This window comes from Ailuropoda melanoleuca, chromosome 3, assembly GCF_002007445.2.
Source record: "Ailuropoda melanoleuca isolate Jingjing chromosome 3, ASM200744v2, whole genome shotgun sequence".
Lineage (NCBI taxonomy): Eukaryota > Metazoa > Chordata > Mammalia > Carnivora > Ursidae > Ailuropoda > Ailuropoda melanoleuca.
Window position 1 is genome coordinate 20,392,700 of NC_048220.1, and position 24,448 is coordinate 20,417,147.

General features: G+C 38.0%; 2 protein-coding genes across 4 annotated transcripts in view; one reads left to right on the forward strand and one right to left on the reverse strand.

Moving 5' to 3' along the window:
* Window positions 1-567: 567 nt before the first annotated feature.
* Window positions 568-4,146, reverse strand: HINT1 (histidine triad nucleotide binding protein 1). Its single transcript, XM_002926711.4, has 3 exons — window positions 3,921-4,146; window positions 1,770-1,874; window positions 568-894 (listed from the first exon to the last, which is right to left on the reverse strand). The coding sequence occupies exons 1-3, from the start codon at window positions 4,029-4,031 to the stop codon at window positions 730-732; spliced, it is 381 nt and encodes a 126-aa protein (XP_002926757.1). The 5' UTR covers window positions 4,032-4,146; the 3' UTR covers window positions 568-729.
* A 4,070-nt stretch (window positions 4,147-8,216) lies between these two features.
* LYRM7 (LYR motif containing 7) overlaps window positions 8,217-24,448 on the forward strand; it is a 42,302-nt gene continuing 26,070 nt past the window's right edge. Inside the window, exons 1-5 of one of the 3 annotated variants that reach the window (XM_034655962.1) lie at window positions 8,217-8,632; window positions 8,793-8,916; window positions 16,152-16,224; window positions 17,743-17,810; window positions 21,506-21,587. In XM_034655962.1, coding sequence (XP_034511853.1) covers window positions 8,899-8,916; window positions 16,152-16,224; window positions 17,743-17,810; window positions 21,506-21,587 — 241 coding nt within the window. In that variant the 5' untranslated portion in view covers window positions 8,217-8,632; window positions 8,793-8,898. Of the gene's footprint in view, window positions 8,633-8,792; window positions 8,917-16,151; window positions 16,225-17,739; window positions 17,811-21,505; window positions 21,588-24,448 lie in introns of all 3 variants that reach the window. The other 2 variants (XM_011234172.3, XM_034655963.1) reach the window with 2 other exon arrangements.

Here is a 24,448-nt window from a genome sequence, read left to right on the forward strand (position 1 = left end):
TGGGGGAATGGGATAGACTGGTGATGGGTAGTAAGGAGGGCACGTATTGCATGGTGCACTGGGTGTTATACGCAACTAAATGAAGCATCGAACTTTACATCGGAATCCGGGGATGTACTGTATGGTGATTAACATAATATAATAAAAAAAATCATTAATAAAAAAAAATAAATAAAGTAAAAAAAAAAGATTCTGTGACAAATCTACTTTCATCCCTTCCAAATTACCCCAACAGTCCAGGGAAAACATGGGCTAGACCAAAGTCATTCCTTCTAGACCCAAAATTGTCACTTTCTGGATCAATCACATCACATACTCCTTTGTTCTTAAGAAATTAAAGAATTAGATTAGAAAATCTTCTCTTGGACTAATATTTTACCCTAAAACTAAATTTGTGAAATTTTGTAATTTGTATTCAGAAACGAGTCACACCATTATAACAATGTACATATGTTTAGTCCTCCTTGGAGAGAAAAACCAAAAAAACCTCCCAAATTATGAACTTTTCATATGTTCCAACAAATACATATATATTTTTTTTAATAAATCAAATACAGGAGTCAAAGAGACTGTAAATCATGCAACATTGTCTTTTATTATGTATGGGTTTTAAAAATTATTTCCTCAATCTCTCCATACACAGGCAGAAGTAAGTATACTGTTTAACATACTAGAACTGGGAAATATTGACCATTGCCTAGAGAAGGAAAAATTATCCCTAAAACACGCTTAACCAGGAGGCCAATTCATCTGCCGACCTCCAAGAACATGGAGATGAACATGATAGACAGACTGTCCCCCATCTGAACCTTCATTCACTACCATTCGATAACCCTTCTTCAGGCCCAGATCAGCAGCACATTTCTTGCCAACAATCATTAAATGTCCAAGAAGCTGGAAAAGAAAAAAAAAAGTTTCTTAAGCACAGGCAATTTATAAATCCTTGCCATTAAATAACATACTACCAAGACGAAATATTAAAAGATCACCAAGTTGAAACATATCCCTCTGGGCAAATATTTGGAAACTCTTAATACTAATGTAATACAATTTACAATTAAAAAGCCATTAAGATAGGTATTTACTCATTACTAACTCCAATAAACAAATTCGACATAAACCTGCTCAATTAAAACGATTTTAAAGTCATTTTCCAAGTGGGTATTTAAATGTTCTTAATAGGGTGCCTGGCTGGCTCAATTGGTTAAGCGACTGCCTTCAGCTCAGGTCATGATCCCAGAGTCCTGGGATCGTGCCCCACATCAGGCTCCCTGCTGGGGGGGGGGCTGCTTCTCCCTCTCCTTGCTGCTCCCCCTACTGTGCTCTCTCCCTCTCTATCAAATAAATAAATTTTAAAAAAGAAAATCAAAAAAAAAAAAAAAGAAAGAAAGGAAAAACATCATCCCCTATATGATGTACTGTTTATTGAGGAAAAATGAATCTCATCAACTATTCCTTGTTAGGAACTATTTTGTTGAAGAATTGGTGATGATAGACGTTAACCTGACTATGGTGATCATCTCAAAATATATATATATATCAAACCATTATGTTGTACACCTAAAACTAACAATGTGTCGACTATATCTCAATTTTAAAAAATCAAACTATTTCTACATTGCCCTGATTACCAAAGGATTGTCTGGTTTTTTCCCCTCAGTAATAGCCTCAGGAAAATGAAAATATGACATCACTTTGAGGTCAAAATTTACTCTCCCAAATTTTAAAAAAAAGGCAAGAAAATAAATTGTTTTGGTAAATTTACTTACACTTTCATCATCATCTTCCGCTACAGAAATCTGGGATATATGTTTCTTGGGTATCACCAGAAAATGAGTTGGTGCTTGAGGGGAAATGTCATGGAAAGCAAGACACTAGAGAAAAGGGGGGAAAAATCAGTTTTAGTATATCATATTAGTAGGTTGAATTTATACTTTCACACTAGCCCCACGGGAGGCACTGTAGTCGATGCTAAGAAATCAGAAGTATACACAATACATGTGATCCCATGGTTACTTTCATGCAACTTAGTCTAATGGGAAGGCTGATCTTAAACAAATAAAGGTAATAGATACTACCTACACGTTACAAAGGAAAAGTAGAGAGTAAAACAAATGATTACCATAGAAAAACCCAATTTTGACACAGACAAACCACTCTGAGATAGGGATATTTAAAGTGAGATCCAAAAGTTAAGTAGAAATTAGGCATACTAATCCTTGTATACCTTTTCAGTTTGATCTCATGCAACTTTTCCTGCTCAAATCACAATGTCTTTCATCTCTCTCCACACTCCCAGGCTTTTTTCAAAATCCCTTCCCTCTATTGCAATGGTCCTCTCTCCCCTCAACCCCAACTTTTGTCTAACTTAACCTGATATTCATTCCTCAGCTCCCAGCATATATAAAATTTCTGAAAGCAATCAGTTTTCTCTCCCCACCTTCCCTAGGTTAGGAGTCCTGATTGTGCAGTTTCCTGGTTTTTTCCTTTACTGCAGTGATCAGCTTTGTAATTATGCATTTGTCTGATATTTTGACTAATACTTATTTCTTCCCACCTTACTCAACTATTTCAGTAATATGCTTTGTCTTTTGTAGAAATGAAGATAAGTAGCATTTAAACAAATTACATACCACATGAACATTTTTTTCTCTTGTTCTCTACTGAAGGTGGAAGCTGCTTAATAGGACCTTCCCTGCTCAACGGTCACAGAACTAATTCTATTTAGTACTCCACACAAAATGCTGTATCATTTAGACTGCTTCATGCAGTTACACTGCTGGGTCTTTGGTGGTTCAAAAATCAGTATTTCAATAATCATTTATAAAAAGTGAAAATATTTAAAAAGAAATACGCATTTTCTAGAACAAAAAAACTTCCCTACTAGTAACAAAGGTATCTAAATACAATTCACCTAGAGGAATCTAATTAAATCTTAGGTAACATTTTGAATCTAAGAACGCTACCAGGAGTATAAAAAGAATGTATACCTTAAATTCCATATTTTTAAACGTTAATTTAACAGAAAGTTAATTTCTGTCTAAATCAGCCAACCTTCTGCCCAGCTTTTTATATGAGATCCAAACTAATAAATTCAAGTGCCCAGTACGTATTTTACACAAGATGTCACACCTACTTGGCCCTCCTAAAACAGAATTTCACCTACGATTAAGTCAACAAAAACTACGTGCTTAGCTCCTTGGTATATAATTGCTTCCTGTGAAATAGGAAAGGAAACTTTGCTACCGGGCGGGGCCAAAGGGAAGCAAATCTCAAAAGACGACCCACTCCCAGCCCGAGTCCGCGGCCCGAGCAGGATGGGGGTGGGGTTGAGTAGCAGGCCCTCGCGGAGGGGCACCTGCGGCCCCGCGCGGCCCCAAGCCCCCCGCCACCCCGAGGCCGCGGGCCCCCGGCCGTCTCACGCAACGTGGCGCGGACTGGCGCCCGGGAAAGCCAAGGCCGGGAGGTTGTGCGCGGGAGATCGAAGAGATTGGGCCCTAGTCAGGGCGCGATCGGATTTCTCCCTGTCAGGCAGAGCGCTGACGAGATTGTGAGATTCCTGACACGGGCGAGGTCCGAGGCAGCAGCGGAGCCGGCGGGCGCCCATGCCGAGGAGCCAGCGTGTCCTCCACACGCGCCCCGACCCCGCGGTGCTGGCCCCGCGGGCGCCCGGCAGCCTGAACCCGCGCCCCGGGCTGATAACGCGTAACCGGAGCGCCGGCACGCGCCGACAGGCGGCCTCGGAGCAGCCGCGGCCCTGCGCGCTGGCTGGGGGCCCGCGGCAGAGGCCCCACGGGGCGGCCGAGTCCCTTCCCTTAGCGACGCGACCCGACCCTTTCCCTTCCGTCCGCGGGAAACACGCGTGTTCACGGGAGACTGCCCAGCTTCAGCCCTCCAGTGAGGCGACGCCTGGGGTCTACCTGGTCATCCTCAAAAATGATTTTGGCTGGGATTTCCTTGCGAATGATCTTCCCGAAGATCGTGTCGCCACCAGGCCGCGCGGCCTGAGCCTTGGCGATCTCATCTGCCATCTCGGCCACCCTCCCGCGCGACCGCCCCGGGGAGAAGCTCGAGAGGAGGGAGGAGCCGGGGCCGCGGGCAGAGGGCGGGAGTTCACAGCCAAGCCTGCGCGGGGACCGCTGCTCGGGCGTCCGGGCTGGCCGTGCGCGTGCGCGCTGGCGACCTGCGCTGCGGCTGCGGAGAGCGCGCGGGAGCTTCCAAGAACCGCCGGACGAGACTGGCGGAAGGGAGGTTCCTGATTCGAGACTAGGCAGCCACACTGCCTAGAGGTCATTTTTTCTTTCTTTCTTTCTTTAGTGTGTCTTGGGGAGTGGAGTTACTGTATACGCCCTTCTTCACTTGCTTAATGGACACTTGTAGGAAAAATTAGATACTGTAACTGAAAAGGTTTGATAATCCAAGCAATGCTGGTCGTGTTTGCTGTCTGAGACACCTTAGCACTTAATTTCTCCGCTACAGAAAGTCTTGGTTCCGATAAATCCTCCTTGCACCAATGTTTTTCTCCCTCTAGCAGTGGTTCTCACTGCACGTTAAAATCACTTGGGGAGCTTTGAAAAATCCTCTTGAACCTGGCCGAAATCTACATCAATTAAATCAGACTCCGGGGTTGGGACCCAGGCATCAGTAGTTTGTAATCCTCCCTCCCCTGTGCACCAGACTTCTTCCCAGAAGTAATCACCATAATGTAACATGCCCTACCTTAAAGAAGAATGCCTGCCTTAACTTGACATACCCCTTCATATCTTTGCTGCTTTTTAAAACTTTTCTTTACTCTTTGTCCACTTTCTCATTTTTTTAACCCATTTCCCTCTTGCCAGTGTTGTTAAGAACCTACACTTATAAAATTCTATGAACATTTCCATTTCTTATCATACTAGACCTCTTGGCATTATTTCCTAATGTTGATCATTTCCTCTTTTCAGGAATAGTCTTCACTTTGGTGGTCTTGTCTCCTACTCCTCTGGATGCTATTTCTCCTTCACAGACTTCACAGACAGACTTTCTCCTTCCAGACTTCTCAATGGGTTCCATTCTTGGCCATCTTTTCTAGCTAACACTTAATTTCCACATGCTCCTAATTATAGCTCCAGGACTACCCTATATGATAATACTTTGCCAGTTTGTCTTGTCTTTTCCCCTCCCAATAAAAATTATTGATAGCGGATCCCTTGAATCTCAAAAGTGACTCATTTGCTGCTGTTGCTATCAAAGACATTACTAGGACAATAGGCAATATCTAAATAATGTCTATAAATTAGATAGTAGCTTTGGAAGTTGTGTTAATTTTCTCACATAACCACAGCAAAATTATCAAATTAGGGGTGGGGGTCTTATAATTTAGGTTACTAATGTGTTTCCAGATGATGCATTTGCTGCTTGCCCCAGAATCATACTTTTAGGCCCACTGATGTAAAAGACTGTCTTTTTTTTTTTGTCAGAATAAAAAACACTGAAGTATTTAGGAGTATAGGAGTATCGTGTCTGCAGCTCACTTTCAAACAGTAAAGAAATTTTTAAAATGTTCCTATAGAGAGAGATACAAAAGGATAAACTGATTGTAGTCGAATGTTAGTTAATATTTGGGGAATCCGAGTGAGGGGTATATGCAAATTCTATTATTCTTGCAACTTTCCTGTAAGACTGAAATTGTCAACATAGAATGTTAAAAAGGAGACATATACTGGTTTGGATAATAAATGTGGTCACCTTTCACTAAGGCTTTATCATCTGCAGAACAATGATTCTCCAGTATGTATCTCCTGACCTACCTTTCCCCTTAATTCCAGATTGGCCTATGGTATGTATTACCACTTACTCACCACCTCCATATGGATGTCTATCAGGTATTTCAAATTTATTTTTACTCTTTGCCCAACAAACAAACAAAAAAAGCTCTTCCTGCAGCATTCTATATCTACCATAATACCATTCACCAAATTGTTCAAGTCAAAAGCCGTGAAATCATCCTTCACTCTTCTCTCTTATACTTGGCAATACGTATCATGAATCGAATCACTTTTCACCTCTTCTACTATAGCACCCTAATCCAAGCCACTGTCATATTTTGCCTGGAGTACTTTGAGAGCCTCCTAGCTAGGTTCTGCTTCCACTGTAGTCAGTTTGCCATTCAGCACACAAAGTGATTTTTGTAAAATATAAATCATGATCTCACTCTCCTGCTGGTAAGGCATTTCATCTCAGAATTAAATCCAAAATCCTTACCTTGTATTATAGGGTTCTTACATGATCAGGCCCATGGCTGCTTCTACTTCATTTCTTTCCATTTCAACCTTATTGACCAGCTTCAATTAAACTGGGTATGGTAGGCAGACGATGCCTGTGTCCTAATCTCTGGAACCTGCTAATATGCTATGTTACCTGGTAAAGGGGATTTCCAGATGTCATTAAAGAAAGGATTTCATGGTGGGTGAGATTCCTGGATTGTCCACGTAGGCCCAGTTTAATCACAGGGGACTTCATAAGTGAAAGAGGGACACAAGAGAGGGAGGAGATATGATGATGGAAACAGAGGTGACAGTCAAAGATTGAAGATGTTCTACTGTTGGCTTCCAAGATGGTAGGGGCCACAAACAGGTAACATTCTGGAAGTCAGAAGTCTGAGTTTCATTGCATTAAAATCATGGTGTTAGCAGGGCTACATTCCTTCTAGAGGCTCTAGGGGAGAACATTTCCCTTCCCTTCCCTTCTAGAAGCTACCTGCATTTCTTGGCTTAAGGCCCTTTCCTCTATCTTCAGAACCAGCAGCAGGACATCTTCAAACCTCTCCCTGACTTTGCTTCCTTCTTCCACTTATAAGGATCCTTGTGATTACATAGGGCTCACCAGATAATCCAGGAAAATTTTCCCATCTCAAAAGCCTTAGTTTAATCACATCTGCAAAGTCCCTTTTGTCATAAAAGGTAACATATTCAAAAGTTCCTAGGATTTAAACAGAGACATCTTTTGGAGGCCTGTATTCTCCCTACTTATAGCTCCATGAACTTATGTGAGGAACAAATTGGAATTCTTGTTTAGTTCTGGGTCTCACCCTTGGAGCTGTTAAAAACCAGGACATATTCCTAGAATAACCAGAGTAGTTAACCTTGTTTATGGAACAGCTGAAGGAACCATACAGATTTATCTAAAAGAAGAGAAGCTTTAGTACTGAACTGATTTTGGCCCTATGAGAACTTTATTTTCTATTGGCAGATATGAGGTTTTGGTTAACTGAATATAGGACCCTAGTTAGCCAGAAATTATAATAACAAATTATGAATTTTCAGGAAATTGGGCAATGATTCTGAACTGGAAATGAAAATAAGCATTTTCAATCATTCTTTAAAAATTAGGAGGCACTATAATGTAATGTCACAAGATCATCTATTGTCTCCTATATAAAAGTCAGTACCGAGTATATTTGGTTTAATTGCTTGGTTATGTAAACACTCATCTGCAAATCTAATGAATTCTAATTTTAAAAGTCAGCTATTATCTTGCTATTATGATGACTTGCAATATTCTTTAAAATTACATAAATCACAGAGAAGGAAAAAGGTCTTTAAGATCTTTTGCTTCAAGCGGCGCCTGGGTGGCTCAGTCCCTTGAGGGTCGGCTAGAGTCACGATCCCAGGGTCCTGGGATTGCGCACTGCTTGGGGCTCCCTGCTCAGCGTAGCCTTGCTTCTCCCTCCCCTCTATTGCTCCCTCTGCTCGTGCTTTCCCTCTGTCTGTCTCTCTCTCTGTCAAATACATAAAATCTTTTTTTTTTTTAAAGATCTTTTGCTTCGAGTCGTTCATTCCTACTAAAAAGTAGTTTTACCTGAAAATTAACCTGAAAGGCTGTGAAGTAGGGAAGGCAAACGATTATGCGATGGGGGGAAAGGTTGAAATTTTTCTTGCAGTTTGCAAGGTCCTAAGTTAAAATGTACTTAAATAACATTTCTGACCGCTTAACCATCAAAACCAAGCAATAGGGTAAGGTGAATAAGCAGGATGTGTAGAGGGTAGGACTAGGTTTCCAGGTCAGGCATAAGGATTTGTGTCCCAGATATCTATTTACCAGCCCTGTGGTTTGGTTTTGTTTTTTAAGAGTCCTTTATTTATTTGAGAGAGACAGTATGTGCACGTGAGCACCTGAGCAGGGGGAGGAGCAGAGGGAGAGGGAGGAAGGAAGCGACTCCACGCTGAGGGTGGAGCTCAAGGTGGGGGGGGGGGAGCTCAATCTCACTACCCAAAGATCGTCAAGCTCAAGTCAAGAGTTGTCAGTTTAACCGACTGAGTCACCCAGGCATCCCTCTAGCCTGTGGTCTTGAGCACCTTTTCCGGGAATTAATTGAGAGAATGTACAAATAGCGCTTTGGGAAGGCAGAATTCCAATTAACGGCAGCTATACTTCTTAGGGTTTGGCTCTTACTTATGCACTTTCACAAGGAGACAGTCGCAACCGGGAAACATTAACATAAAGGTTCTTTAATAGATAACCGCAACCCCCAAAGAAGAGGTAATAACGTAAGACGTCGAAGCCATCCATTAAATGTCAACCCACCCTCAGCCACCTGACGGCCTCCGAAGAGACCGGACGTGACTCTGCCCCTAACTAACATGGCGTCCAGGTAAGTTCCGTTCTCCTCTCTTCTCTCCAGTATTCGGGCTCCGCAGTTTCTCGCGGCCTTACCAGTCTGCGGCGGTTTAGCAAACTCGTCTCCAATGTCCCTCTGTGGGAGGCGGGGCTACAAAGGGGAATCTGCGCAGTGATTGGTTGCGTCCCTTTAGGAACGTCCCGTCGGTGAGTTGGATAGTCCACTCCGGGCCGTGATTGGTTGCCGAGTGACGGGGCGAAGCGATAGCTGGAGAGGTACCCCGCGCGGTGAGGAGAGCCATGGGCCAGGCGGCAAAGGTGACAGGGCCCAGGGAGGGTTTGGGTGCGTTGCTGACGGGGAGGGAAAACCGGCGGCCTTCCGCAGGTTGCCTGGAATTTCAGTAAGTGTGGGTTCAGGACCCTCCACAGAGCTTGTGAACATTGCCGCTGAGGAGCCCAGAGACCATCTGCGAAGGGCGATGGAGGGTTTGTACTGGTGCGAGGAGGGAGGGTGGCACCAGTGCTTCCCCACTCGCCTCCTGGGGTCCCAAAGTGTTTGTTTCTGCGTCATGCAAGTTCTACTCCCGTTTCATCCCCACACCGAGCGTTCGAGGGACCTTTTTCACATCGTTGAGAGGCAGACGAGACGCCAAAGGCAGCCCGGCGCTGCAGCCATCTAATAAGTGAAAGGTCCGATGAGGTGAAAAGTCTAGTCAGGTAGCCGGAAGGTACACCGAAGTATGGCAGCCGAGGAAACTGAGTCCCGGCGGAATCCCTTGTCTAAAATCAACACCCACGGAGACAGAGCAGAGATCCGTGAGACCTGAGTGCTTGGAATGAGCTTGGGAAGTGATGGCCCCGGCGGGTGCTTCCCTGAGGACCTGGTGTCAGATTCATTTCTTGTCAAACTGATGCACGTTCCTGCCTGGCTGGCGCACACATCTCAGGGACTAGCATCCCCGAATTTCAATAACAGCATGGCCTGTTCGGTCCTGTCTCTGTCACTGGCTGCAATATAAGCAAGGAAAAGGGGGGAAAGGCCTGTTACAGTAGTGAAGAAAAGCAGTGCTTACGGTTGATCAATAATAAGGCACCACCAAGAGGTGCCTCCTGTACTATACTGACTTTGGTGTTCTCAGTACATTTTAGTATATGTCACAGCACCAGTAGAAACAGTTGTAAAGAGTTCTTCAGATAATTTGTTGAGTGTCCATAATAGCTATCAGTAATACCTTACAGCCAACATTTAGCCTGCACGCTCTAGGCATAGTGGATGCGAAGATAAACGGACCACCTTTACCTTCATAAAGAAATTTAGCGGGAAGGGAGATTTTGAATCGGAAATGCAGTGTATTTTGTGAGTTTACAGCTGGAATTTAACCCCTCTAGAGGATGCAAAAAAAAAAAAAATCTTTTAGGACTCCTGGGTTGCTGAGTCAGTTGAGCGTCCTACATTTGTCTCAGTCAGGTCTTGATCTCAGGATCATGAGTCGGAGCCCACTTAAAAAAAAAAAAAGTCTCATAGAATTAAAAGTTGATACCTGAAGTTTGATTAGAAATTAGCTAGAAGAAGAGAGTAAAGAGTATTCCAGAAAGAGCAAGTAGTATACGGAAAGTCCTTGAAGTGGGAAGTTGCTTGGAAAACTTGAATACGAAAGAAATTAGGTAAGATTCCAAAAACACTTTTGGGGAGGCCTACCATATATAGAAGATTCTTATGGTAAGTGTAAAGGATACATAGACTTTGAGGAAGCATGGGACCACAGCAAATAAGCATTTGATTCACATACTAAGTAGCAAGTGCCCAGTGCTGTGGTTGCACTCAGGAAGGGCATATAACCCAAATTTAGAAGAGATGGGTAAGTCTATCTAAGGTGAGACCTAGTTCAGAAATTTTCCTGTACATCCTTAATATTAACCCATTATGTAAGAAAATTGAGACCAAAAGGTTGAGTAACTTGTCCAAGCTTGAAGTAAGTGGCAATGTCCCGTTCCAACTGATCTGTCTGTAGAGAATCCACTTTCCATATACATTATCTGAATTATCTAATTACTATAAATGAGGAACATAATCTGTGACCTAGTTTTCTGCATTTTAATAAAAATTTATTGACTCCAAGGTGATATTAGCTCTTATAGCTCCAAGACAGTATTTATGACATTTTCTTTTTCTTATACTAGTTCTATTATTTTAAGTTTTTACTTAAATGCCAGTTAGTTAACTTACAGTGTAATTTTCATTTCAGGTGTACACTATAGTGATTCAGCACTTCCATAAGACACATGGTTCTCAGCACAGCAAGTGCACTCCTTAATCCCCATCGCCTGTTTAATCTACCCCCCCCAATCAGTTTGTTCCCTACAGTTAAGAGTCTCTTTCTTGGTTGGCCTCTCCCTTTTTTCCCCCCTTTACTTGTTAATTTTGCTTCTTAAATCCCACATATGAGTGAAATCATATGGTATTTGTCTTTCTCTGACTTATTTTGTTTAGCATACTTTCTAGCTCCATCCACATCATTGCAAATAGCAAGCTTTCATTCTTTTTATGGCTGAGTAATATTCCATTGTATATTTATATGCCACTTTATCCATTCATCAGTCGATGGATGCTTGGGGTGTTTCCATAATTTTGCTATTGTAAGTAATGCTTATTTACTTCAGGGTGCATATAACCCTTTGAATTAGTATTTTTGTATTCTGTGGGAAAATACCTAGTAGCGTAGTTGCTGGATCATAGGGTAGTTCTGTTTTTAACTTTTTGAAGAACCTCTGCACCGTTTTCCAGAGTGGCGGCACCAGCTTGTGTTCCCACCAGCAGAGCAAGAGGGTTCCCATTTCTCCGCATCCTCACCAATATCTGTTGTTTCTTGTGTTTTTGAGTTTAGCCATCCTGAGGTGATATGTCTTGTAGTTTTGATTTGCATATGTCTGATGATGAGTGATGTTGAGCATCCTTTCATGTGTCTGTTGGCCATCTGGATGTCTTCTTTGGAAAGATGTCTGTTCATGTCTTCTACCCCTCTTTTAACTGGATTATTCATTTTTTGGGTGTTGAGTTTTATAAGTTCTTTGTCTAGTTTAGATAACCCTTTATCAGATATGTCATTTGCAAATATCTTCTCTCATTCTGTAGGCTGCCTTTTAGTTTTATTGATTGTTTCCTTTGCTGTGCAAAAGCTTTTTATTGTGATGTACCACCAATAGTTATTTTTGTTCTTGTTTCCCTTGCCTCAGGAGATATATCTAGAAAGAAGTTGCTACAGCTGATGTCAAAGAGGTTACTGCCTGTGTTCTCCTCTAGAACTTTTATGGCTTCATGTTTTATATCCAGGTCCTTAATCCATTTTGAATTTATTTTTGCATATGCTAGTTCTTAAATTAGGGATGCTGGCTGTTGTATTAATGAATTACTTTCTTTTTTGCCTAAACAACATGTAAAATGATTAGATTTACTTAACTTTCCACTTTGCTCTTGATCCATGCAACTCATCTTCTACCACTCTTGTAATATTAAACTGTAATATTAAATTTCTATGATATTCTATTACCTTTAAAATCCATATTTCTAGAAACAATCTTTTCAAGGCAGTCTTGGCTTTTATTGTGAAACATGTCAAAATTCTTTCAATCTCTAGACATCTCAATTCGAAAACCACTTCCATATTTTTAGGTACTCATCATAGCAGTACCCCGCTTCCCAGTACTAATATCTGTATTAGTTTCCTATGGCTGTTCTAACAAAGCATCACACACTGGGTGGCTTAAAGCAACAGAAAGGCATTGTCTCCACAGTTCTGGAGGCTAGAAGTCGGAAATGAATGTGCCAGCAGAGCCATGCTTCCTCTGAAACTGGGTAGAACCTTGACTTCTTCCTAGCTTCTGAGGGTGGTCATCAATCCTTGATGTTCATTGGCTTGTTGGCTTGCTGGCTCACTCTTGGATCACTCTAATCTCTGCTTCCATCTTCACATGGCAATCTGTGTCTCTGTGTTCACGTGACATTTGCTCCTTCTTTTAAAGATACTGGTCATATTGTATTAGAGCCCACTTTAATGACTCATCTTAACTCAGTTCATCTGGAAAGACCCTAGTTCCAAATAAAGTCACATTTTACAGGTACTAGGAATTAGGATTTCAACATGTCCTTTGTAGGAACATAATTCAAGCTATACCAGTATAAATATGCCACATTTTATTTACCTATTCATGAATTGATAGAAATTTGAGTATTTCTATTTTTTGACTGTTGTGAATAATGCTGCTATGATCGTTCATGTACAAGTTTTTGTGTAAACATATGTTTTCATTTCTCTTGGGTATATATCTAAGTGTGGAATTGCTAGATCAGGTGATAACATTATTTAACTTTTTGAGCAATTGCCAAACTGTTTTCCAAACAGCTGCAACATTTTACATTCCCACCAACAACGTATGAGTTCCATTTTTCCCACATTCTTGCCAATACTCGTTACTGATTTTCTTTTTCATTGCAGATCATTCTTCTGGCTTAAATGTACTTCACTGAGATTTAAATTTGTATTTCCCAGATGCCAAATAATATTGAACATTTTTTCATGGCCTTGATGACCATTTGTCTATCTTTAGAAGAATGTCTATTGAAATCCTTTGTCTGTGTTTTTATTGTTGAGTTGTAAAAGTTCTTTAAATGTTCCAGATAATAGCCCCTTACCAGATATATGGTTTGCAAATATTTTCTTCCAGTCAGGGCTTGTCTTATCTCTTTTTTGATAATGTCCTTTCCCTTTCTCTTTCTAAAATGATTTTTTTAGATTTTATAAAGTTGATAAATGCGTAAGGTGTAAGAAATCAAAGTGTTACACAGAAACCAATAGGTGTGTACTTCCATCTACATACTCCCAATTCCTGCTCCCCAGAGATAAGTGCTTTTATTCATTTTAGCTATTCTCACATTTACTTCCATACTTCTAAAGAACATATTTTAACTGCTACTCATGGGTTTTTTTTTTTTACTTTTTTAAGATACTGTTTACTGACTTTTAACAATAGAAGTTGATGACTAAGCTTCCCCCCTTATACCCTAGTCCTCTCATTTACAAATTTTGGTGAATTAGTTTTCATTTTTTTAAGTTACTATGATTGTATAAAATTGTCCACAGCTGAGTCCTCTCATATATGATTACATTGTCTTTCTTCTCTAATTCTTTGTTTTTCTTGAAATTAATAACCTTGTTTTTATTATCATTGGTTAGCTTCCTACTTATCTGTTCCCAAAATCAGTATCAGTTTGATTTTTTCCTGGGAACAGCTTCTCTAGAGCAGTTCAACCTTTTGTGTTGGATCACCTGTCTCACTGGTTCTCATGGTTTTTCTTTTGTAGTTCATCCCCTTGTTGTAGAGCACATTGTTCTGTAGCTTTACAAGAAAGGATGTATGGCCGATAAGACACTTCGCATTTTCAAAAATGTCTGTTTGCCTTTGCAGTTAAATGATAATTTGTCTATGTATGGTATTCTACCCTGGACTTTTGGGGGGGGGTGGGCAGCAAAGCGAAGTTTATTGAGTGATAATAAAGTGATAGTACAAAGCTCCCAAAGAGGGAGGGGATCCGAGAGGGTTGCTCTGGACAGTCTTTTTTTAAGGATTTTCTATCTCTCTACGTGAACTGCTTTTTATCTTCAAGATTTTTCTTTTTATTAGCATTGTGCTGAACTTATGGTGAACTATGGTATGGGTTTTGTGTTGGGCACTTGGAGCTTTTTCAGTCAAGTAACTGATGTACCTTACTTGGTGACATTTTCTTAATTTTTCCCTTTTAAATTTCTTTTGTCTGTTTTCTCTTTTTTTTTTTTTAGATTTATTTTTTTTATTTGGGAGAGAAAGAGTGGGGAAGAGAGGGAGAGAGAATCTTAAGCAGACTCCATGTTGAGCACAGAGCCTGATGCAGGGCTCCATCCCAGGACCCTGAGCCAAAATGAAGAGTTAGACATTTATCCAACTAAGACACCCAAGCGCCCCTCTGTTCTTTCTTGTTGGAAATCCTGTTAATGTAATTGTTGGTCCATCTAGACTACTTCCTTAATTTTCTTTTTCCCCCTCAATTTCTATCTGAGTTTTTATTCTACTTCTCTGTTGCTTTTCTCCCCTTAATATTTGCTGTTACTCATTTGGTATCTGAGAGCTTTGGGGTGTTTTCTGAATGTTCCTTTTTCGGTTTACTGTGTTTTCTTTTTGTTGTTATTCCATCTTTCCAGTCACTTATGTTTCTGAGGAAGTTCATTGTGGTTGTTTGATTTTTGTTTTGTTGTGTTTTTATGTTTTTTGCTTCATGTTTCCTGTTTCTGTTTTGGTGTCTGCCTTTGATGTTATAGGTTTTCTAATATATGTAAATACCTGAAACAATGCCTAGCACTCAGGGTATACTTCGTAAATAAATACTAGATATTTTATCTAGTGGATTGGAGGGAAGGAAGAAATAGTGGCAGAGTGACAAATCTGTGTTAAGTAGTTTAAGCAAGAGATGGGAGGGTCTGAACTTAAATAATTTTCATGAATGGAGAACATCAAAACATTAGAGAGACATTCCTAAGATTTCCACATGAAGAGTAATATAAATTTAAAGAATTGCCTAGAGATTTCCAGCTTGAGAAACTCAGTGTCTTCTATTCTCTGAAATTGAAAAGACAGGCAAAAAGACAATATTGGGGGAACAATATTGAGTACTTTTTTAAACTTGAGAAATGTGAGGTAGGCATGGCCTAACACTAAAGCCTCTACACACTCTGTCTTCTACCAAAATGTCAGGCTCTTCTATTTTTTTAATACTGAGTGAATATCCTAATAGTCTTAGAATATTCGTAAGTCTCAGCGTTCCACTTCTCTTTGGGAAATCACGATTTTGCTTTCCTAAATTATCTGAAACACCTTCCTTTTGTGGTCTCTTAAGATTTAATAAGTTCATGAGTTTGTGTATATATGTGTAAAACTTTAAGAGCAGGTGAAGGCCTCAATATGTTAAGAAAAGTGAGAACAAATACATACCAGACTGACAAAGTTTGTTACTTTAGCAGACTGGTTTTGGCAGGGGGATTATTAACTTTTTAACCATCCTTTTTTCCCCCCCAAAGAACTTGGTATTATTTTCATAAATCTAATTTTTTTAAATTTAAAGATAAATAACGAAGGGAAAGTTGTTTTGGCAAACCCTGGTTTTCACCAGCTATTTTGAAAAATAGTCTAAGTAATAAACAGAAAAGAAATACCTTATAATACTTGTAATTATTTATATAATTTATATTTACATAATGTAAAATTTTTTTCTTTTGAGGTCTGAATTCTAATTTTTTTTTTATAGGTTTTACAGNGTAAATCTAATTTTTTTAAATTTAAAGATAAATAATGAAGGGAAAGTTGTTTTGGCAAACCCTGGTTTTCACCAGCTATTTTGAAAAATAGTCTAAGTAATAAACAGAAAAGAAATACCTTATAATACTTGTAATTATTTATATAATTTATATTTACATAATGTAAAATTTTTTTCTTTTGAGGTCTGAATTCTAATTTTTTTTTTATAGGTTTTACAGCTCTTTAAAACATTACACAGGACCAGACAACAGGTTTTTAAAAATGATACCAGAGCATTAGAAGGTAGGTTTATTTTTCACCACTTTGGAGTAAGTCAGTTCTTCAGATGGCTGCTAATATATCCAAGAGAACGTGTATGGTCAAGAGCCATTTTAGAGAGTGATCTTCACATCTCTCCCCTAGTGTTGTTATGTTTTATAAAGATTAGTTTACATTACGCTACTTTGAGGAGTATCTACTTAAAGAAAAATTTTTAAAGATCAAGTTTTTTATAAAGAATCAGAAAAGATCAGGATTTTAGCATGCTCCATTGCTTGTCAAGCCATTAAACTTATTTCTGTATTATATAATCACATTTTCACACTCTCTAGGACCAGATACTTCCATATTATTAATTCCTGTGTCATTCTAGAAGTGATAGAGTTGTGAAAGAGAATCTATCCCAAATGCTTACAAATTTAGTATTTCACTGTTTTAAGTGGCATCTATCATATCTAGAAGTCAGAGTTCTAAAGCTTAGGTTCTGTATTGCTCATGTGCATATCTATCTTCATATATTTCTAAAACTCTTTAAGAGGGCACTTAGGTAGTATCCCTGCTGTCCTAGGAATTCAAGTTTTTCTAATTCACCAAGAATAATTTCTTGAATATTAAAGTATATGCTTCATATTGTATATGTTTTACCAAATTCATTTAATTCTTCATATATCGCTATGGGGTAGTTACTGTTATAATTTGTTTTTTTCCAATGAGAAAACTGACAAAATGTGAAAGGATTTGTCCCACATCATACTAGTGAGAGGTAGAACTAGGATTTAGCCTAAACAGTTTGGCTCCAAATCCCAAATCTTCAGCACCTTATATTGAAATATATAAAGCATAGAAGAAGGGTTTTCTGGCTATTATCCATCAACAGTACTTTAAGTGCTATTAAGTGGCATAAGAACAGTTAACATTGCGTAATTACTAAGCACTTTACGTGGGTTGTTCCATTAAAATATACACAGCAACAATAAGGCAGTTGTCAGATTAGACTAAATTATGCTAATGATGCCAAAATATCAGTGGTTTATATGAACGAAGGTTTATTTATTTACATGCCAGCCAAAGTACTTTTATATATATTTTGGTGCTATGTCTTTATTTTATTTGTGTGTGTGTGTATGTATGTGTGTATGTTTGTGTGTGTGTGGTTTAACATGCTTGTATGTATTGAGTTTTGCCACCTAAAGCATTTTAATATAAATTTTTAGAGTCACAGAAAGAAAGTATTAAATGGGATTCATTAGACTCTGATAGCTAGAGGTATACAAATGCAATTGGAAGTAAAAAGCAGGAAATGAAAGTATTAGTTTATTAGAGTGTATTAGGTTTAATTAAAAATTTGCCAGCCTGTCAAAAGCTTTCCAGGACAGTTTTTTTAAAAAATGTCTAATTTTTATAATTAGTTTCACATGGGGCAAAACTGTTTTGACTACTCGAGAAGTAGTCATTCATAACGAATAACATATAAATTCTTGGGACAGAAATTATAAATTAGAAGAGAAATAATTTTATATATTTTTTTCCTTTCTCTAGCAGCCAGAATAAAGATAAATGAAGAATTCAAAAGTAATAAAAGTGAAACTTCTCCCAAGAAAATAGAAGAGGTATAGTAATTGAGTCTTTCAATTATGATAAAGCCCTTATAAATTTTTTTAGAAAATGACGAAAATAGAAGGGTTATATGAAATAAAAATTATTACTTGATAGTTAAAGTCATCACAACTATAGATAACCTTCACTTGTTTGGTATGGCTCACCTCTTCAGGGTCATCTGCTACACCCCTAAGACAGCAAGTTGCCGATGTACAGAACATGGATATAGCTATGATCAAAGCAAGAGTAGCTGAACCAACCCAGAAATCCACAGAAATTCTATCTTTACCTAAGGCAAGTGACTAAAACTAAGGAGAATGAGTATTAGAACTACAGAAAGAATTTCTGTTCATTTAGCTCAGCTAGACAGACTCTTTTTTTAATTCCTATCTCGGCAATGAAAGTTAAATCAGCCACAATTCATGAACAATTCTTGTTTTGCCTTTTGGTCACTTGCTCTAGTTGAAGAGTCAGTCAGCTGACACTGATCTGTGCGTTTCTTAATACTCCCAGTACATGTTCATTTTAAAAATGCACAATGATTCCTTTTTTGTATAAAAATCATACTGCATATACATACATATTGTTGCTTGTTTTGAGCTTCCTAAGTGTTTCTGTATCTAACTTTGTATAAATGTAGAGAAAGGACCCTTAGGAGGAAAACAGAAAATGGAAAATTATTTGCAGGGGCAGTTATAATTCCAAGAATTGGTTTGATAAAGAGGAAGGTACAAATTAGAGAAAATCTTCCATGTTTAATGAAATTTCTACATGTTAAAATTTTTTTTGATAAAAATGCATTTATTTTTAGTAGAGAAAAATGCTGTTTTTAGAGTAATAAATATCTGTAGTAATCAAGTTAATGAGTCAAAATGAGATAGCCTAAGTTTTTCTATCCCTCTGATATAAAGAAGAAAGGGAAAGACTTCATTTAACCATCTGAAAGGGCAAACAGGGACTGTGTAACTTTTATTCATGGCACAAGTTAAGATGAGATCATAATCAAGTCATAACTTAAAGAGAAATTAAAAGATGTATACAAAAGTTTGTATTATTTGTTATTCAGTAGGCTGATTAATAACAATATGGTAATTATTTTTAAATTTTGAAATGATAAAAAATTTTTAAATAGACATGTCTTTATATAAACTGGGAAATGAACTACAATCTTCTGAATTTCTTTTACTTGTAAAGCGCTAATTTAACGTTAAGCAGTCTAGAAATGACATATTTGTTATATAAAAATGTATATTTTGTATAATTCAGCGTAGATTAAATATTTATTAGTTTTTAGTTAATTACATTGTTGTGTATTGGAAGGTTCATGAAGTCTTGGCACCAAAAAGAATCTTAGGTATCTTTTATACCAACAGTTCTCAAACTGTCTGGTCCCTTTTACCTTCTTAAAAGTTGAGGACCCCAACCGCATTTCATGTGGTATGTCTTTCAATATTTACATTAGTAGAAATTAAAACAGAGATTTTTGAAATATGTATTTTTTTCTCTAAAAATAATAAGCTCATTACATGGTAACAAATACACTGTTCATGGAAAATAACTATTTTCAAAAAATTTAGTGAGAAGAGTGGGCACTGTTCTACTGTTTTGCAAATTTCTTTCAAGTCTGGCTTAATAGAAGGCAGCTCAGTTCTCGTACCTGCTTCCTCATTCAATCTGGTGCAGTGTTTTTTAGGTTGAAATATATGAAGAAAATTCAGCCTCACACAGTTAAGTAGTTGGAAAAGAGTAGGAGTATATAGTAGCCTTTTCAAATAAATTGTGAATATTCTTTGATACTACACCTCAACAATAGTGAACTTCCTTAAAGGTTAGTTGCATTATGGAACTCTAATCTGTTAGACCAATGCGTGGAGAGACATAGGTAGGTAGGTAAGTAGATAGATAGATTCTTTTTTTTTTATTTTTTTGGCTCCAGAATTCATACAGACCACCACCTGCTCATCCTTTCTGATTTCGCCTTATCCCTTATCCCTCGTTAAGCCTTGTTTTCTGCCTTAGACCTATGAGTGAACTCAGTTTTTGCACCTCCAATGGATGAGGGGGCCCATTTTTCCCATTTTCATTCTTTCTCTCTCCTGGTAAGTCCCTTCTCAGATCTGTTGGGAGTTGAAGCTTTGCTCTTCCACGCCTTCTCCATGTCAGTTAATGGCAGCTCCCACCTTTTAATGCTTGGACCAAAAAACTTGGTGCTCTCTTTCTTAATTGCTGTCTTTCTCTTACACTTAATATCCAACCAAAAAGAGCCAATTTTCTTGATTTCAAAATATATCCAGAATTCAACCACTTCTCATCCTCCCCATCATTACCTCCTAGTTCAAGCCACCATCATCTTTCTCTGGATTGTTACAACAGCCTCCTAGTGGGTCTCCCTGCTTCCTCCCTAACTCCCTACAGCCTATTCTCAGTACTTTTAAAGGTAGATTGAGCCTTTTAAATAACAAAGCATATCCCATCACTCCTTGTACTCACAACCCCATAGCTTCTCATCCCAAAGTAAAATCTAAACTCCTTACCATGACCTATAAGACTATATCATGTCACCTCTGTTAACTTCCCACCTCAGCCTTCTCCATCCCTCTTACTCTTACAGTCCCAGTGCATTGAAGGCACTTGAATTTACCAAGAACTTTCCTGTCTCAGGGCATTTATGCTGTTGCTTATTCCTAGGATATTCTTTTCCCACATCCTTAAGTCTTATTTAGTAGACCAATAGATTTAATCTGTCTTTCTCTTTGAATGGATCTTTTACCATGCATGATTTTGTAACATCTTGCATCATTGATTTGGTAAATACAGGTTCACCAAGTAATGCATATCTTCCAAATGTTAACATATTCAGTATGTAACATTTTAAAATTGTATTTATTAATACTAATATCTATCTCATCAGAAAAATCCTTAAGCATTGGTAAACTATCAAGCTCATGGTGGCAGGTAATTTCCCTAGAATGCTGATTTTTTTCTTGAAAACTTGAATTTTACCATAGTCAGCAAATACAGTTAGCTGTTTTCTTGAAGTAATAGCTCGTTCATTTTCAAGAAAATGTTTGCCAAATACCCAAGTCTGAATGACCATAGTTTATCTGTTGTTCATTCATATAAAGTGGTATTCCATGGAGAAAGCTCTACCTCTGCTCACAGCTCAGTGCCGAAGGCTTTAGTATTAAGAAAATCATTTTGACTTCATGGTAGCTGAAAGGGTCTCAAGGTCCCTCAAGCTTTGAGAATCTTTGTTCTAGTCCACTTCTTCATTTTGCATTTGGTAAGTTCTGAAACTTAAAGAGAGTAGGTTATTAATCCAAGGCTTTTTATTTAATGATAGAACTATGGAGTCCAAGTATTCCAACTCCTAGTTCAGTATTATTTCTAGTGTTTAGAACATCCAACTCTATGAAAGAATGATTCAACCCTCTCTCAAAGAAAACAGCATTTTAAACATATAAAATATATATTCCAACAAAAAATACTCTGAATCTATTTTGGAACAAAATATGGAACGGATGGATAAAAGTTAAAAGTACACATATGTCTGAGTTTTCTTTGTGCTTGGAATGGTTACAAAAAGTTAAAGGCAGTATTACCCGAAAAGAAATAACAGTAAACCTACAGTTTTCAAAAGCAGTGCATTCATAAGGACCATTGAAAAAATATCCAAAGGATTTATTCTGTTTGGTTTTCTTAACAGCTAATAAAAATAGGTTCCGATGTTGAATTGTTACTCAGAACATCTGTTATCCAAGGTATTCACACAGACCACAATACACTGAGTAAGTAAAATTAAAGAAAAATATTTTCTGACTTCATTGTATTTTAAAATATTGAGCAATTGTAGCACTTTTAATGGTGATTAGTAAAACAGCTTGATTTTGCCAGACAATATGGTATATCTTGTATATATTTGTAAGGCTACCATTTTAAGTGCTAGATTATAAAACTTTGCTTTACTAGATTTTTGTCTTTGTCTTGTTTTAATTTATTTTTTCTTTTTAATTTTAACCACTAGTTACATTACACAACTGTAGTTACAAAGACAGCATGACTAGTTTTTCATCATGGTTATTTGGGGTTCTTAACTATTGTGTTATCATTTATCACCCTACTTAAACTGTCTTTTTCTTTACCTTTTATTCTGTGATTAGGATTATTTTAAAAATGATTATAGGAAATGGAAATATAGTTGAGGATCCTCCATTATACCTCCAGACTCCTTGTAGGACTTCAGCAGAATTTTCATTTCACATTATATTTTGTTTTCAGTGCCTAAAGTATCTTAGGGGACAACAACAACAACAAAAAATGATATTCGTATTTTTGAAAGGCTTTTTTTTTAAGTGAACTATCGAAGTGTAACATACAAACAGAAGAGTGCACAATTTATAACTATACAGCCAGTGAATTTTTATGAAGTGAAATATCCATGTAACCAACATCTACAGTAAGCTACTTAATAATATTACCAGAATCTCCAAAACCCCTCATGTCCTCATGTCTTTTCCAGATACCCCCTCCCAACAAGCTAGCCAGTATCCTACTAATACTATAGATTTTTAACTTAATATAATAAAACGTTTGAACTTTATATAAATGGAATCATATAGGATTACTGTTTTGTCTAGTTTCTTTCAACATTGTGTTTGTGAGATTAATCTATATTGTACAGCAACATTTCTATGACTGTTGTTTCAATATACCACAGTTTATCCTTCCTGTTCGTTTGGGTTGCTCCTAGTTCTGGAGTATAATGAATATTGATGCTTTGAACATTATTGAATATGCCTTTTAGTTTAAAATTTATACACATATGAAAAGTAAAATTTACACATATATTTACACATACATGTACGTATGTGTAAACATATATATGAACACACACACATATACACACACACTCACACATACACGATTGACTCTTGAATAGTGCAGGGGCTAGGGTTGCTGACCTCCTGCACATTAGAAAATTCATGTGTAGGGGCACCTGGATGGCTCAACTGGTTAAGCGTCTGACTATTGATTTCGGCTCAGGTCATGATCTCAGGGTCCTGGGATAAAGACCCATGTCAGGCTCTGCGCTGCTCGTGCAGCCTGCTTAAGGTTCTCTCTCTTGGGGCACCTGGGTGGCTCAGTCATTATGTGTCTGCCAGGTGGGATCGGGCTCCCTGCTCAGCAGGAAGCCTGCTTCTCCCTCTCCCACTCCCCTGGCTTGTGTTCCCTCTCTCGCTGTGTCTCTCTCTGCCAAATAAGTAAAATCTTAAAAAAAAAAGTTCTCTCTCCTCTGCCCCTCCCCACTGCTTGATCTCTTTCTCTCAAAAAAAAAAAAAAAAAATTCATGTAAAACTTTTGACTACCCCAAAACTTAACTACTGATAGCCAACTGTTAATGAGAAGCCTTACTAATAACATAAACAGAACATTAACACATATTTTATATGTTAAATGTATTATATACTATAGTCTTACAATAAAGTAAGCTGGAGAAAAGAGAATGTTATTAAAATCATAAGAAGAAAAGGCATTTATAGTACTCCACTGTATTTATCAAAAAAAATTAATGTATGATACTACTAACCAGTTTTCCCAAAGTGGTTAGACTAATTTACACTTCCAGCAGCGGTGTCTGGCTCCAGTTGCTTGATGTCCTCACCAACACTTGGTACTCTGCATCTTTAATTTTAGCCTTTCTGGTAGTTGTATAATGGTATTGCGTTGGGATCTTAATTTACATTTCTTTGGTAACTAATGAAGTACTAGCACCTTTTCAGTTGTTAAATGGCCATTTGGATATTCTCTTTTATGAAATGTCTGTTCAAGTCTTTTTTCCCATTTTTCCAAGAGGTTATCTGCCTTTTGTTATTGATTTGAAGAAATTCTTTGCATGTTCTGAATATGTATTCTTTGTTGGATATGTGTATTAAAAGAATCTTCTATTTAGTGGCTTGCTTTTAGTTTTGGTAATTGTCTTTTGATAAGAAGTTCTTAATTTTAATGTGATCCAGTTTGTCTGTTTTTTCATTTATGGTTGGTACTTTTGAGCCCTGTTTAAGAAATTTTGGCTGTTTCAAGCAAGGTCATAAAAAGATTCTCCTGTGCTTTCTTCCCAAAGCTTTATTGTTTTATCGTTTCCATTTGGTTATTTATCAACTAGAGTTGATTTTTGTATATGGTGTGAGATAGGAGTGAAGATTTCTTTTTTAATTGAAGTACAGTTGACACAATGTTATGTTAGTTTCTGGTGCACAACATAGTGATAAGTGATATGACAGCACTGTACATGCTATGCTAATCCCTGGTCTAGCTACCATTTGTCACCACACAGTACTACTACACTGCCGTTGACAATATTCCCTATTACATACCTTTTATCCCTGTGACTTATTTATTCCATAACTGGAAGCCTGTACCTCCCACTCCCCTTCAACCCTTTTGGCCCATTCCCCCACCACTGTCCCCTCCAGCAACCACCAGTTCGTTCCCTGTATTTATAGGTCTCTTTCTGCTTTTTTTATTCATTGTTGTTGTTGTTGTTGTTGTTGTTTGGTTCCAAATAGAAGTGAAATCATAAACTCTTTGCCAAAAATTATTTTTTTAGGGGCACCTGGGTGGCTCAGTCATTAACCAGCTGCCTTCGGCT

Bases quoted from the DNA above. Each gene is read 5' to 3' on its own strand.
- HINT1 (XM_002926711.4), bottom strand. From the start codon at position 4,031: ATGGCAGATGAGATCGCCAAGGCTCAGGCCGCGCGGCCTGGTGGCGAC. The intron at 1,875-3,920 runs GTAGACCCCAGG...CCTTTTCTCTAG, and splicing joins TCATTTTTGAGGATGACCAG to TGTCTTGCTTTCCATGACAT. The intron at 895-1,769 runs GTAAGTAAATTT...TTTCTTTTCCAG, and splicing joins CGGAAGATGATGATGAAAGT to CTTCTTGGACATTTAATGAT.